Here is a 16,536-nt window from a genome sequence, read left to right on the forward strand (position 1 = left end):
ATGTTTGTGTTTTTTTTAATGGCTCATTATCCATTATCTCTGTATAGCATCCATGGCTTTTTTCCCCTTCCCAGAGATTTGTGAGATACAATTTATATTCATTGAAATGCACAGTTTAAGAAATTTTAACCAATGTATACATACATATAGCTCACATGCTTGTCAGGATAGAGCTGTCACCCAGAAAGTTCTCTCTTGCTACTTTGTACTCAATTCCTGCCTCTTCCCTGCTCCCACAGCCACAGTTTTAAATTGTTTGACAAAGATGAGTTTGCCTGTTCTAGAACTTTATACAAAATCAGGGGTGTCCAACCTTTTGGCCACACTGGAAGAAGAGTTGTCTTGGGCCACACATTAAATACACAAACAAAAACCAAAAAACCCTCATGATGTTTTTTTTTTTTTAACTTTTTTTATTGATTATGCCATTACATTTGCTCTATTCCCCCCTCCATTCCCCTCCACCCTGCATACCCCTCCCCCACCATTTCCCCCTTTAGTTCATGAACACGTGTCTCAAATTCCTTAGATTCTGTATTTCCCCTACTATTCTTACCCTCCCCCCTATCTATTTTCTATCTACTGTCTATGCTACTTATTTTTTGTACCTTATCCCCCCTTCTCCTTCTCCCACTCCCCTGTTGCTAACCCTCCATGAGATCTTCATTTCTATGGTTCTGCTCCTGATCTAGCTGTCCTCTTAATTTGCTTTTGTTTTAGGTGTGGTTCTTAATAACTGTGAGTTTGCTGTCCTTTCACTGTTCATCTTTTTTATCTTCTTTTTCTTAGGTAAGTCCCTTTAACATTTCATATAATAAGGGCCTGGTGATGATGAACTCCTTGAATTTGGTCTTATCTGAGAAGCACTTTATCTGTCCTTCCATTCTAAATGAAAGTTTTGCTGGGTAGAGCAATCTTGGTTGTAGTTCTTTGGTTTTCATGACTTGGAATACCTCTTTCCAGCCCCTTCTTGCCTGTAAGGTCTCTTTTGAGAAATCTGCTGACAGTCTGATGGGGACTCCTTTGTAGGTGACTGTCCCCTTAGCTCTTGCTGCTTCTAGGATTCTCTCCTTCATTTTAATCTTGGCTAATGTAATTATGATGTGCCTTGGTGTGTTCCTTCTTGAGTCCAACTTCTTTGGGACTCTCTGAGCTTCCTGGATTTCTTGGAAGTCTATTTCCTTTGCCATCTTGGGGAAATTCTCCTTTATTATTTGTTCAAATAAGTGTTCCAGTTGTGGCTGTTCCTTTCCCCCTTCTGGTACCCCTATAATTCGGATGTTGGAACGTTTAAAGATGTCCTGGAGGTTCCTAAGCTTCTCCTCATTTTTCTGAATTCTTATTTCTTCATTCCTTTCTGTTTGATCATTTTTTTCTTCCTTCTGGTCCACTCCCTTGATTTGAGTCCCAATTTTCTTTCCATTACTATTGGCATCCTTTGTATCACCATTTATTTCAATTAGTTTAGCTTCCATATGTTTCTCTAATTTGTGACTAAAATCAACCAGTTCTGTAAGGATCCTGATAAGCAGTGTTTTGAACTGTGCATCTGAAAGACTGGCTATTTCTTCATCACTTAGGTCTATTGGTTCTGGGGCTCTGAGTTGTCCTAGAGCCATTTTTGGTCTATTCGTGCTGTTAAGTGAGCGGAGCGAAGCCTTAGTTGTTTACCAGGACGGGGAGACCCAGGTCGCTGGTTTGTGACGCTGCGTGTGGGGGCGTGGTCAGAGAGGGAGCAATGGCGGTCCTCTCCGCTAGCCCAGCGCATGGGGCTTGTTTATCCTATTGGAATTGTGCGAGCCTGCTGCTCCGCGCCGGCTTCCCTTCTCACTGGTTTCTCCGCACGTAGATGCGCGCGACCGAGGGACCGACCCGCTGTGCGCTCCGGCAACCAGCTCGCTCCCGATCAACGCCCTCGGTTGCCTGCGCGCCCCGCTCCTGGAATTTTTTCTTGCTAACCTGCTCCGCTGCTGGCCTCGCTCCTCGTACTGGTCCAGCTGAGTATCTAGTTGTCCTTTGGACTCCGTATTGTCGATTTTCCGTGTGGCTTGGTTGTGACTGCTGTTAAAAATAGTTGTTCTTAGATTTGGTTGTGCACAGAGGCGAGGTGTTTCCTCCACCTACGTCTCCATCTTGGCGGAAGTCCTCCCCTCATGATGTTTTAAGTAAATTTATGACTTTATGTTGGGCTGCATTCATAGCCATCCTGGGCTGTGGGTTAGACACCCTATAAATAGAATCATACGTTGTGAATTTATTGTGTCTGGGTATGCTGTCTTAAAATTCATGTTTTGATGTGTGTATGAGTAATTTGTTCCTTTTAAAAATGCTGATATTCCATTGGATGAATATATTGCAGTTTGTTTATACAGTTTCTTGATGGAAAATGTGTTTCTTGTTTTTAGCTGTTATGAATAAAGTTAGTCTGATCATAAATTTTTCTGTGAATATGTTTCCATTTATTTTGGGTAAATAAATCAGGAGTGAAATTGGTAGATCATATGTGTAAGAGGTTAACTAAAAGGTAATGCTTAACACTTGTCCAAAGTGGTTAAGCTTTATATTCCCACCAGCACCAACTTTAGGAATTTTCTTTCTGTTTAAATTTTAGCTAGTCTAGGTGGTGTCTATTGATAGTTCATTGTGGTCTTAAATTAGCATTTGTTTGATGTTTAGTGATGCAGAGCTTTTTTTTATGGGCTTATTTGATCAGTTGTATATTTGCCTTTGTAAATTGTTTGCTCAGCTCTTTTGGCCATTATTATTTTGGATTATTTGTCTTTTTATCATTGAATTATAGGAGTTCTTCTGTTCTTAATTCGTTCTGGACGGCTGTTTAAGAAATCATTAGTTTAAGAACTGACTCATCCCCCCCGCCCCCCCCCACCCCAGGTATCAGCATGAAAGGGTTGTTGAGTCAGAAACATCAGATTTGTTCTACAGCTGTGATGTTTTTTCCATGAACAACTTGGTTGAGAACTGAATTGTTCAAGATGGGAAATGTTCGAGAACTGACGTTTGGCTGTATTCTGGAGGTAAATATATCTCAGATGTGTTCTCCAGGCCTTTTGCTTGACTATTCATTTTCTTAATAATATATTTTGATGATCAGAAGTTTTTACTTTTGATAAAGTTCAGTTTGTCAAGTTTTAATTTTTGTTGACAAAGCTTTCTGGTCCTATCTGGAAAATGTTTACCGCAAGGTCTCAAAAATATGTTATATTTTAGAAGTTTTGTGGTTTTTAGCTTTTAAGTTTTGGGATTATTATTTAACATGAATTACATTTTGTGTATGATGTGATGGAGAAGGCTGAGCTTCTCCCCCACCCCCCATGGTTATTCAGCACCAGTTTGAAGATTTTTCTCTTGTGCATTAATTTCTTCAGGACCATTGTTGACAGTCAGCTGACTATATACATGTAATCTCTTTCTGAATTTTGTTGTGTCCCATTAACCCATCTATTCTTACTTCAATACCAAACTATCTTCATTACTTTACCTTTAATAACTCTGTTCTTTTTCAAGATGGTCATAGCTGTCCTAAGTTCTTTGCATTTCTTAAAAAATTAGGGTCAGCTTGTCAATTTCTTTCAAAAGGGTTTTTTAAACCTTACTAATGTATAATTTATGTATTATAAAATAATACACCCAGTAGAAAGTGTAGTTCTTTGTGTTTTGACAATTGTATATACCTATGAAACCACCACCATAGTCATGATAGACAACATTTTTTCATGCCAAAGTTTCTCTGATGCCCCTTTGTGTTTGCTTTCCTGGCTGGGCACATGTAGCACTGATTGGCTTTGTACAGATTGTTTTTGCTTGTTCTGGAAATCCGTATACATGGACTTGTATAGTGTGAATTTAAGGTGTCTGGATTTTTTTTCCCTCATTATTTGAGACTCATCTGTGTTTCATGTCCACTTTATTGCTGAGCAATATTCCATTATTAGGATATATCACAATTTATGCTCTTTGCTATTGACAGATATTTGAATTATTTCCAGTTTTTATCTATTGTGAAAGATACTATAAACTTTTATTGATAAGTCTTTGGGTAGATTTAGATTTTCATTTCTCTTGAGTAAATACCTGGGAGTGTAAAATGTTAGGTGACATGTGTATTTGATTATCTAAGAAACTTAAGCTCTTTTCAAAAGTGGTTGTGCAGTTTTACATTCCTACCAACAACAAATGAGAGTATCAGTTGCTCCACATCTCTGTCAACACTTGGCATTGTCAGTGCTTTTCTAAAACATTTTTAAATTTTTATTTTTATTAATACTTAATTGAATTGAGAGAGAGTGACATCAGTTCGTTTTTCCACTTGTGAATGCACTCATTGGTTGATTCTTATATGTGTCCTGACTGGGAATCAAATCCACAACCTTGGCTTATTGGCATGATGCTCTAACCAAGTGACCTACTTGGCTAGGGCTTCTGTAATTTTAGTGATTGTAGTAGGTGTGTATAGTGGTATTTTTTTCTTTTAATTTGCATATCCCTAAGAAGTAATGATATTGAACATTGTTTTTATGTGCTTTTTGGCTATTGCTATGTTGCCTTTGGTGAAGTATTCATTCATATTGTTTGACTTGTTTTTTAGGTTGTCTTACTGATTTTAAAGATATTTGTATTTTACATATAATATGTGTTACTATCAGTATTTAGCTAGATATTAATAAAAGAAAGGGGAGCAAAGGAAACCCAGACATTGAGCTTAATAAAACTGGGGAGCATGAGCCTATTTGCTTCACTAGGAAGCTACAACTTCTCACCCCAGGGGCTTATAGGATTGCTCTGCCAAGGAGATTAACACTTCTCCCTTACCCGCTCCAGTACTAGATTGCCAGGTGGGAGCAGGGGAAGGTGGGCTCAAGCACAGTAGAAGTCAAAGTGGAGCTAGGTCAGGTGCTGGACCATAGAGGTCTGTCAGTCTGTCTAGGGGGCGTAAACCTGTCAAAAGCTCATGAAAACTTGGGAAGCTCATTAGCCAGTTTGAAAAAGCTTCTGGTTTTTTCCAAGCCCAAGCTAATAATAATCCCAGGGAAACAAAGGATCTTTCTTTCTTGCAGTATCCCTCCCTCTCTCTCCATCATGACCTGCACTTGCCGCATTTGTTTGTGTGTTCTGTTTTGGTTGGGAGCACACGACCATGTGGGTATAGAAGCTACCAGGGCCCACAGCAGCTGCGTGGGCCCTAAAGAAGTAAGCTTTAATGTGAAGCAGAATCTCTGGGTACTGGCTTTGCTTTGGCATTGAAGAGGACAAGAGTGGGCTTTTTCCATGGTGGGATGGACAGAGATGGGAAATTGGAAACCTAGGGGACAGCTTCTATTTCCACCTGAATAAACCATTCCATGTGACAATCTCCTGTGCATGGGTCTTTGGGAATCTTTCCTCACGATCCCATGGAAGAGCCTGACTTCTACTAACAACACGTGTCTTATAAATCAATGATATACACCAGTACACATGTTTTTCTGAAGAAATGTGTATAGCTATGTGTCAGCTATGTGTATAAGAGATATTTTTATCAAGTATGTGGAATGCCATTTAATTTTCCTAATTTAGTTTTCTTTCAAAGAGGAGAAATTTTAAATTATGATGAAAGCCAATTTATCCATTTATTGTTTTATGGTCTGTTTTAAGTGTCGTAGCTGATGTATTTTTGTCTATATTTGTCTGCTAGTTCTGTTGTTTACTAAGAAAGGAGTACTGTAATAATAATTGGATTTGTCTTTATTTTTGTCAATTTTGCTTCATGTAGTTGAAGCTGTTATTACGTGTGTACACGTGTAGAATTATGTCTGTTATGATTGTGAGAATATTCTTTATTTCTTTTTTAAATTTATTTTTAGAGGGGAAGGGAAGGAGAACGAGAGGGAGAGAAACATCAGTGTGTGGTTGCCTCTTCTGTGCCCCCTACTGGGGACCTGGCCTATAACCCAGGCATGTGCCCTGATGGGGAATTGAACTGGCAACCCTTTGCTTCGCAGGTCCAATGACAATCCACTGAGCTACACCAGCCAGGGCAGAATATTCTTTATTTCTGACACTGCTTGTCTTGAATTCTGTTTTGTCCATTATTATAATCAACTTTCTTATGATACATGTTTGTGTGGTATATTGTTTCATTTGCTTTTAACTTTTCTGTGTAGTGTTCATATTTAAAGCACATCTCTTGTAAACAACATAGCTGAATCTGGTCTTTGCATTCAGTATAATTATCTCTACTTTTTAATTGGAATGCTTAAGTTCAATGTGTTTAATGTAATTGTTGGTTTTAATTTTACTGTGTTGTGATTCGTCTGTGTGTAATTGATCTTTTTTGTTTCTGGCTCATGATGTGGTCTCCACTGACACTGAGGTGGGAGCACTGACACTGAGGTGGGGGCACTGACACTGAGGTGGGGTGACCTCATTACCACTGGGTGACGGTAAAAATCCTGACTCTGCATTAGGCCTCCTCAGACCACCCAGCAGGAAAGGAACAGGGTGCCTAGTTACTTCTGGGCTTGGGGGTGGAAGTCCACATTCTCCAGGTAGTCTCCACTGATACTCCTGCATGAGAAGGGGACTTAATACTATAAAGCAGATGTGAAAAGACCAGCTCCTTAGTTGGCCTTCCCAGATACCACCTCCCACCCAGTAAGTGGGATTTTTGGGACACCTCATGAGGGTGCAAATCTAGACTGTTACTTAATGGTACAAGTGGAGATGAGGCCATAGATTTTCCTGTGCTGTTTGGCTGGAGTATACCATAATTATCTAAAAGTTTTGTCTTGGAGGGAGCAGGCTTTTATTGTTGTTGTTGCTTTATCTGTACCCATCTGGGTGTCCAGCTTCCTGAACTCTGTGAGGCAGAAGCAAAAAGAAAACTCATAGAAGTAACAACTGTGTTCTTTGGATTGTAAGGTCCCTAACCTGTCTTCCTTTTTTTCTCTACCTGTCAGTCTGGTTTTCTCATTGTTTTGTTTTGTTTTTTAAATCTGGTACCCAGGACGGAGAAGAGGAAGAGCAACGAGTGGAAAAGTTATTTGAACAAATAATAAAGGAGAACTTCCCCAATCTGGCAAAGGAAATAGACTTCTAGGAAGTCCAGGAAGCTCAGAGAGTCCCAAAGAAGTTGGACCCAAGAAGGAACACACCAAGGCACATCATAATTACATTAGCCAAGATAAAAATGAAGGAGAGATTCCTAGAAGCAGCAACAGATAAAAGGAGACAGTCACCTAGAAAGGAGTTCCCATCAGACTGTCAGCTGATTTCTCAAAAGAGACCTTACAGGCAAGAAGGGGCTGGAAAGAAGTATTCCAAGTCATAAAAGGCAAGGGCCTACATCCAAGATTGCTCTACCCAGCAAAGCTTTCATCATTTAGAATGGAAGGGCGTGTAAAGTGCCTCTCAGTTAACGTCAAGTTAAAGGAGGTCATCATCACCAAGCTCTTATTCTATGAAATGTTAAAGGGATTTATCTAAGAAAAAAAAATATGAATGGTAAAATGGCAGCAAACTCAAAATCATTAACAACCACACCTAAAACAAAAACAAAAACAAACTAAGCAAACAACTAGAACCACAGAACCACAGAAATGGTGGTTCCTCCAGAACCACAGAAATGGAGATCACATAGAAGTTAGCAACAGGAGAGTGGGAGAGAGAAGGGGGAAAGGTACAGAGAATAAGTAGCACAGATGGTAGGTAGAAAATAGACAAGGGGAGGGTAAGAATAGCATAGGAAATGGGGAAGCCAAAAGAACTTATATGTACGACCCATGGACAAGAACTAAATGGGGGGAATTGGGGGGAGGGGGTACACAGGGTAGAGGGGTATGAAGGGGAAAAATGGGATAACTGTAATAGCATAATCAATAAAATATATTTTAAAATAAAATAATAAAAAGAAATCGGATACCCAGGATTTTTAGTTGTACTTACAAGGAAGAATAGGGATAAATATTCTTTCTACAAAATGTAGACATTTTTATAGCAGTTCTCTTGTCTGAGAAGTAGGAATTTCTAATTTTATTTTCTTACCTTTAGCTGTTTATGCTTAAATTTACAGTGAAGCGTATGAGCCCTTTCTCTTCGGCACTTTTATTGAGTAAAATTTAGGCTTTCTGTAGCTCCCCAGTGCTCAAAACAGTATATCCTGATACAAACACATGGTTGTTTTTTATTAAATCATTCTACATTCAGGCTTTCACTCCTCTATCTACTTTTAGCTGCTCCCCCTTCTATTTATTCTTCACTATAGGTTAATCAAGTCAACAAATTTCTTTAGAATAGTTTTTTAATTACTTTATTGTTGTTCAATTACAGTTGTCTGTATTTTCTCCCCACCATCTCAGCCAAACCCACCTCCCTCCCTTGCTTCCACCCTCCCCCTTGGTTTTGTCCATGTGTCCTTTATAGTAGCTCCCCAAAACCCTTCTTCCCACCTTCCCCCGCCCCCCCCAGCTATTGTTAGATTCTTCTTAATTTCAATGTCACTGGTTATATTTTGTTTGCTTTTTTTCTTTTGTTGATTATGTTCCTGTTAAAGGTGAGATGTGGTATTTGACCCTGGCTGCCTGGCTTATTTCACTTAGCATAATGCTCTCTAGTTCCATCCATGCTGTGGCAGAGGGTAGGAGCTCCTTCTTTCTCTCTGCTGTGTAGAATTCCATTGTGTAAATGTATCATAGATTTTTGACCCACTCATTTGCTTATAAAGAACTTGCACGACTTCGCTCCTGGAAGACAAAAACCCAATTTAAAAAACAGGCAAAAGACTTGAACAGACACTTCTCTAAGGAGGACATACAGAGGGTCTTTAGAGTAGTTTTTGCAAGATAATTTACTAAGTGCTTTATAAACAGCTCCATTAGTCTAGTGAGGAAACTGAATAATGGTGTTGGTGAATAGGAGGACATATGCATGTGCATGTAACTTACAAAACGCTGTGGGGACACAGAGGAGGGGGTGATCAAAATTCATGTGGTATTTTGTTGTTCATATTCCCGCCCTTACCCCTTTTAGCCCCATTTTTGTCACTTTCTGGCTTAGAGGTTGCCGATGACCCACATCAAGTCCAAACTCCTCAGTTTGGAATTTAGTTGATATTCAGTTCAGAGTCCACCTTGCCTTTCAATGTCTTTTCCATTGCTCCTGTGCAGAAACTATTCTGATCAGACCAGTCTTCTTGCCATTCTCATAATAAGCCCCTGTTCTCTCTGCTTGAGTGTTTAACTTTGATGTTTCTCCTGGCATAAATGTACTTACTCCCTTTTGTGCGTATATGCATAAAGGGCAGCTTAGTAGAAAGACTGTGTTTTGAGTCAAACATCCTATTTTTACCTTTTTCTTGATGTGTGACTTAGGGTAAGTTACTTCAGTTCTCTGAGCTTTAGTTTATAAAAATGGAAAAATACTAGTTTTCTCACAGGATGTGCTTAGGTTACTTAATGTATGTGAAAGTTCATGAAGTCACAGGAACTCAAAATTTGGGTTCCTTTCATTTGTTTCCTTAATGAAAGTTTAAGGCTAAGAGCCAGGTTCATTTCTTATCTTTGTCTCATCAGCAGTATGCAACATGTTGAGAACATAGAAGAGACTATAATTAGTTGGTTAAATAAATACTTGAGCCCCGACCGGTGTGCCCCAGTTGGTTGGGTATCATCTTGCAAAGCAAAAAGTCACCAGTTCAGTTCCTGGTGGGGCCATATGTCTGGGTTGCAGGTTTCATCTCTGGTTGGAGTACATACAGAGGCAACTGATCGCTATTTCTCTCTCACATTGATGTTTCTCTCCCTCTCTTTCTCCCTTCCTCTCTCTCTGAAAATAAAATCTTTTATATATAAAAGTACTTTCTATATGCCCTGTGTTGTGTTTAATGCTGGAGCTAACAGATTATTAGGCAAGACAGACACAGGCGTAGGTATTTACATCATGGCATGGTACATGTAATGTAGAGGTGTATCCAGGAGATTCTGGGAGAATGGAAAAGGGATATCTATGGCTAGACTGGACAGGGTGGGTGATGAGGGAGGATTTCTGGAAAAAGTCTTGCTGGTACTTAGTCCTTTTTTTTTTTTACAGCTTTATTCAGGTATAATTTACATACTATAAGGTTTACCTAACTAAATATGTAATTCAATGATTTTTAGTAAATATATAGGTTTATGTAACCACCACCACAATAATCTAGAACTTCGCCATTTATCCCCCAAAGCTTCTTTGTGTCTGTTTGCAGGCTTAATATTAAAGGATGAGTATGAGTTAGTTATGCAAAAACACTGGAAGAAGGGCTGGGTTCCACAGCAAAGTCAGAGAAGCATAAAACAAAATAGATCATTGTAGATGGGATGCCCCTGAGCCTTTTATTTCCGTAGTGTAAAGCTGTGCTCCTTCAGCGCAGCTGTACTTTGTTTCCTCAGTCTTTGGAGCTTGCTTTCCTCACCTGTAGTGTGTAATTGTTAATGCTGGTTGGACTCAAGCTCTCTCTGAACTCTCAAATCCTATGATTGTCAAAACTTAGGATGCCTTCAATTAAAGGAAAAATAAAATGTGCTTTTTAAAAATGATAGCCAAAAGTCAGAGTCCATCAAGAAAAACAGAAGAAATATGGTGATGCTTGTGGATTCTTCCGAAAAGTACAAAGAAAAGTTAATTACTTAGAATTCAAAGATACTGGTTATTAATGCTTTTTATTATGATTTTTGCATATATTTGTATACTTAAAAATTGGTAGTGCGTATAAATGAAATTGCTTTTCCCAGCATTATATTATCAAAAACATAATTTTTAAAATGACATGATTTTTATAAGATTAAAAAATGGCCTGTTCACTTTTTAAAGCTTTATTTATTTTTAGAGAGAGGGAATGGGAAGGAGAAAGAGGAGAAACATCGATGTGAGAAAGAAACACTGATCAGTTGCCTCCTACATGCACCCCCAGCTCGGGACCAAACCCGCAACCCAGGCATGTGCCCTGACCAGGAATTGAACAGGCAGCCTTTCGCTTCGTGGGATGACACCCAACCAACTAAGCTACACCAGTCAGGGAATGGCCTGTGCTTTTTAAAAAATGATAATAAAAATAATACATGGACACAGTAAGGTTCAAACTTTAAGGGATAGAATGGAAATTTAAAAAAAATCTCTCCTCCCCTATTAGCACTTCCAAAAGTTAACAGTGATTAACTGTTTCTCATATGCTTTCAGAAATTGTGTGTGTGATGTTATTTCTAGCAGGGGTATCCAACCTTTTGGCCTCTGGGCCACACTGGAAGAAGAGTTGTCTTGGGCCACACATTAAATACATTGCAAAATGTAATCAGAAAAAAAATCTCATAATGTTTTAAGTAAATTTATGATTTGTGTTGGGCTGCGTGTGGTCCATAGGCCGCAGGTTTGACACCCCTGAGTAGACTGTAATTTGCATAACATATTGATCCTGTCAATGGGTGGTTATTGGCACCAGTTTAATGCCAACAGGAATCCCCAATCTGAGGTGCAGTGTGAAGGAAACTATTCAGTGCAAACAGCTCAGTAGTGTGACAGCTCAGTTATGAAGCCCAGGGCTGTGAGGTGATCCTGTTAGGTAACTCTGCGTTGTTCCACTGGGTACCTGTCTGCTCTGCTGTGCCCTACTGTGCCCTACTGTGCTTGCTCTTCTGTGCTCTGGTGAGATGTCATTAGAAAGCAGTCTTTAGTTTTCAATGGAAAGGGAAAGTCTGAGTCAGAAGGGAGCTGGCTTAGATAGAAGTCCCCACCCCTAATCCCTGATTAACCAGTCTTCATGCAAATGAGGACTCAAAAAAGCATGGTTTGGTTGGTGACGGCACTGATGGGGGATACAGGTGCACACCTGTTGGATGGGGAAAGCCTCAGTTCTGTTGCTTGAAATAGGATTCCAGGATCTCATAAGGGCCGGCTTAGATGGCAGAAACACAGTGCAGGCAGGCAGTTCTGTGTGGGAGGCAGATAGTACTGCAGGCTTCTCAGAAAGTGCATTTGGTGTGAAAGGCCCTGTGTAGAAACATTCACTGTACTCAGTTTTCTACAATTTAAGCCCAGTTAGCCTTAGTAGGGGTCTTCTTTCTCAGGGTCCATAGTTGTCATTTATTTTGTTTTTGCTTTTACAGTGCTGAAATGAATATTTTAATGTATGCATTTTTGAATTCTTGTAAAAGTATATCTGAAAGTAAATTTCTAAGAAGAGAATTCCTGGGTCAGAGTACATTTAAAATTTTGATATTACCATTGCTTTTTAAAAAAAGATTGTGCTAATTTATACTTCTCTCACTAGTAGTATTCTCATGAGTCCCTGTTTGCTCATATCCTTACCAACACTAAATAGTATACACTATGTTGTTCTTTGTTCTTAAGTTAAAAAATGGTAACTAAAGGTTTTAATTTATATTTTAAAAAATGTAGCTGTAACTTAACATTCTTTTTTATAGATAGCAGTCATTTTTCTGTGAGCTTCTTGTTCATGTCCTTTGTGTAGATCTCTTGATTTGTTTATATTTTAATTGATTTGGAAGGGTTTTCTAAAAAAATTAGTTCTGTCACAGTTTGCAAATTTTTTCATATTTACTTGTCTTTTGATTATATTTATGGTCATATTTACCAGTTTTTATTTAGGGCTTGTGGGTTTTTAAAATTGCAAAACAACCTGAAAAGTGAGTGCAAAGAGAAGAAATACGTGACTCCAGTAGTATTTCAGTTGAATATCATGAGAACTAATGCAGATAAATTTTGAACATGGTATTTTGATGATATATATCTTCCATCTAAAGAAGAAAAATGCAAAAAAACCTCAGCTTTTTATTAACTTTTGTTTTTTGTCACATCCATTGTAGTGAAACTATTTGTGTATATTTACAATTGAGCAAATGAAGTAATTGCAGTGCCAAATGAAATAGTTATTATTAACACATGACTATTTGCTTGCAACATAGAACTACAGTTAATGATCTGTAATTGTGTCAGTCATTAAATCTATCATTTAAAATGTATTGTAAGTCTTAATTTCAGTAGTGAACTATTTATGTGTAGTTATATAGTCTTTGTAATTTATTATTGTTGCTTGGACATGGCTTAAGAAAAAACAGTAATATTTTAAGTTGTATAGCAATCAAAATGAAGCACTTTACAATAGTGAGGGTTTTTTTTTAATTCTATTCTACTTTGAGTACTCTAACTCTGATTTTCATTTGGTTTATTTTTCTGATATTTGAAGATGCCAGGGTTTCAAACTTGTGAGAACTGAATGTTTGATTCATGGAATGTAACTTGAGATGATAAAATGAAACCATCTTTTTAAAGGAGTCTAAGAAAAAAATACTTTTGATTCGTAACTGCAGGATTAATTGCTGTGCCGTGCGTGTGTGGTGGTTTGTGTTTTGGTTGGCATTTGATGACTTGGATGATCTTTTTTCTCTCTGCGCAGGTGTCATGGATAGGTAACAGAGAAGCCCTCGGCACTGTCTCAGGGAGGCAGAATGACGGAGTGCTTCCTGCCCCCCAGCAACAGCCCCAGTGAACATCGCAGGGTGGAGCATGGCAGTGGTCTTACCAGAACCCCCAGCTCTGAAGAAATCAGCCCTACTAAATTCCCTGGATTGTACCGCACTGGCGAGCCCTCGCCTCCTCATGACAGCCTCCATGAGCCTCCTGATATAGTGTCTGACGATGAAAAAGACTATGGGAAGAAAAAAGGAAAATTTAAGAAAAAGGAAAAAAGGAGTAAGTGGCATTTTTCTCTCTAGTTTTGATATATTTTAGGTAAACATCTACTCTAATCACATGTGCCTGCTGTGTTTTGGAAATATGTCCAAAGACTCTTTATTTGACATTTTTTGTTCTGTTTTTCAAGATCTGAATTTTTGTAATACTAGAGTTATATTTTCGGGTTTTACTTTCAACAAAAAAGAAAAAAAAAGCAAAAAATCTGAACTTCCACAAATGGTAAAGTTTTCTGGTGGGAGTTTCTTAAAGTAGTCATTTAAATAATGTAAAAAGTAGATATTGGAATTTTCCCCTTACAGAATTTTACTTTTTGGCTAGGTTGTGCAGGTAGTTGGGGTACACATTATTGGAACTGAGAAAAAAGTACCATATTTTGCTCTGTATAATGAGCACATTTTTGCCCAAATTTTGAGGGAAAAATAAAGTTGCACATTATACATGGGCATACTAATTCCATATCTGCATAAATGTTTTTACTTCTCTTATTTATGCTTCTGCATTAAAAGCATAACTCTAGAAAGCAATAATGATATCTGTATGCAAAATAATACCCTGGAATATGATAGTTTTGTTTCTAAATATAAATAAATAAATAAATAAATTGAAGTAAAAAATTAAAACAAGATTTTTTTCCTGAAAGTTTGGGCAAAAAACATGGGTGTGCATTGTATGTGGCAAAATACGGTAGTTATTAATTTTTTGTAAGGAAATGCCATGAGGCATTCATTTATAGTCCATATTTCATAGGTAGGATGAATTGTTTTAAGCATTGGTCTTTAGTACATTAAAAGCAAACCAAGTGAGTTATTTAAGTGTTCCTTTAAACAAATTTTCATGGTATTAAGTATATTTTATTGCTTATGCTGTTATAGTTGTCTCAGTTTTTTCTCCCTTTTATTCCCCTCCACCCTGCTCCTCCCTCCCACAAGCATTCCCCCCACCTTCGTTCATGTCCATGGGTCATACATATAAGTTCTTTGGTTTCTCCATTTCCTATACTATTCTTAACCTCTCTCTATTTTGTACCTACCATTTATGCTTCTTAGTCCCTGTAGCTTTCCCCCATTCTCCCCCTACCTCATCCCTGCTGATAACCTTCCATGTGATCTCCATTTCTGTGATTCTGTTCCTATTCTAGTCATTCGCTTAGTTTGCTTTGGTTTTTGTTTTTAGGTTGAGTTGTTGATAGTTATGAGTTTGTTGTCATTTACTGTTCGTATTTTGATCTTCTTTTTCTTAGATAAGTCCCTGTAACATTTCATATAATAAGGGCTTGGTGATGATGAACTCCTTTAACCTGACTGTATCTGGGAAGCACTTTCTCTACCCTTCATTCTGAATGATAGCTTTGCTGTATAGAGTAATCTTGGATGTAAGTGCTTGCCTTTCATGACTTGGAATACTTCTTTCCAGCCCCTTCTTGCCTGTAAGGTCTCTTTTGAGAAATCAGCTGATAGTCTAATGGGAATTCCTTTGTAGGTGACTGTCCCCTTTTCTTTTGTTGCTTTTAAGATTCTCTCCTTAATTTTAATCTTGAGCAATGTAATTATGATGTGCCTTGGTGTGTTCCTTCTTGGGTCCAACTTCTTTGGGACTCTCTGAGCTTCCTGGGCTGACTGGAAGTCTATTTCCTTTGCCAAATTGGGGAAGTGCTTCTTCATTATTTTTTCAAATAAGTTTTCAATTTCTTGTTGTTCCTTTTCTGCTTCTGGTCCCCCTATGATTTGGATATTCGATTTGGATATTGGAATGCTTAAAGTTGTCCTGGAGTTTCCTAAGCTTCTCCTCATTTTTTGAATTCTTGTTTCTTCATTCTGTTCTGGTTGAACGTTTATTTCTTTCTTTTGCTCCAAATGATTGATGTGAGTTCCTTCCCATCACTGTTGGTTCCCTGTACATTTTCCTTTATTTCACTTTGTATAGCCTTCACTTCTTCCTGTATTTTGTGACCATACTCAACCATTTCTGAGATGCAGTGTTTTGAACTCTGCATCTGCTAGGTTGGCTATCTCTTCATTGCTTAGTTCTAATTTTGGAGCTTTGATCTGTTCTTTTATTTAGGCCATATTTCTTTGTCTTTGCATACCTCTTACGTTGAAGGGAGCAGAGCCTTAGGTATTCACCAGGGTGGGGCAATCCAGGTCACTGCTGGGTGGCGCTGTATGTGGGGAGGGGTCTGAGATTGAACAATGGCGCTCCTTTGGCTCTTGGCTAGCTTTCAGTCACTTCCCCTGGTACCCTCAAGCAAATTGGGCCCTTCTGGTGCTGATTCCCAGGTAGGTGGATTTGTGTACTTTCTAGGATCCTGTGGGTCTCTCCAATGAACTCCCCCGTGAGCCTGGGAGTTTCTCCTGTCCCCCGCAATACTAATACGTTTTTACAGCCAGAGGTTTTGAGGCTTTCTTTTCCCTCACTGAAACCCTGGGTGGTGTAGTCTGTCTTACTTCCCAGTTGTTCCTCCCTGTTTATCTGCACGCAAATGTGGGACCTCTGGGTCTGCCGACCACTGTCTTGCTGTGCATCCTCTCTGCCCTGTCTGTGGTTCTCTCCCCTCCTACTGGTCTGGATGAATGTTTCTTCTTTAACTCCTTGGTTGTCGAACTTCCATACAGTTCTATTTTTTGGCAGTTGTGGTTGTTTTTTGTTTTTAAATTTGTTGTTGTCCTTCTTTTGATTGTGCTAGGATGCAAAGTATATCTATCTATGTGTCCATCTTGGCCAGAAGTTGCATTTCATGGTATTTTTAAGTTATTTTATTTTTGAGGCAGATAGAATACACATGCAGATTGTGTACAG

The 16,536-nt window shown here is 38.6% G+C and overlaps 1 protein-coding gene across 4 annotated transcripts in view; it reads left to right on the plus strand.

The window, feature by feature from the left end:
* RALBP1 (ralA binding protein 1) overlaps nucleotides 1-16,536 on the plus strand; it is a 67,391-nt gene that overhangs the window by 23,724 nt on the left and 27,131 nt on the right. For all 4 annotated transcript variants that reach the window (XM_053668834.1, XM_037154083.2, XM_037154084.2 and 1 more), the window contains exon 2: nucleotides 13,442-13,737. In XM_053668834.1, the coding sequence (XP_053524809.1) occupies nucleotides 13,494-13,737 (244 nt within the window). In that variant the 5' untranslated portion in view covers nucleotides 13,442-13,493. The remainder of the gene's footprint in view (nucleotides 1-13,441; nucleotides 13,738-16,536) is intronic.

The sequence above is a fragment of the Artibeus jamaicensis genome, unplaced genomic scaffold (assembly GCF_021234435.1).
Source record: "Artibeus jamaicensis isolate MK-2021 breed Jamaican fruit bat unplaced genomic scaffold, CSHL_Jam_final contig_511, whole genome shotgun sequence".
Classification (NCBI taxonomy): domain Eukaryota; kingdom Metazoa; phylum Chordata; class Mammalia; order Chiroptera; family Phyllostomidae; genus Artibeus; species Artibeus jamaicensis.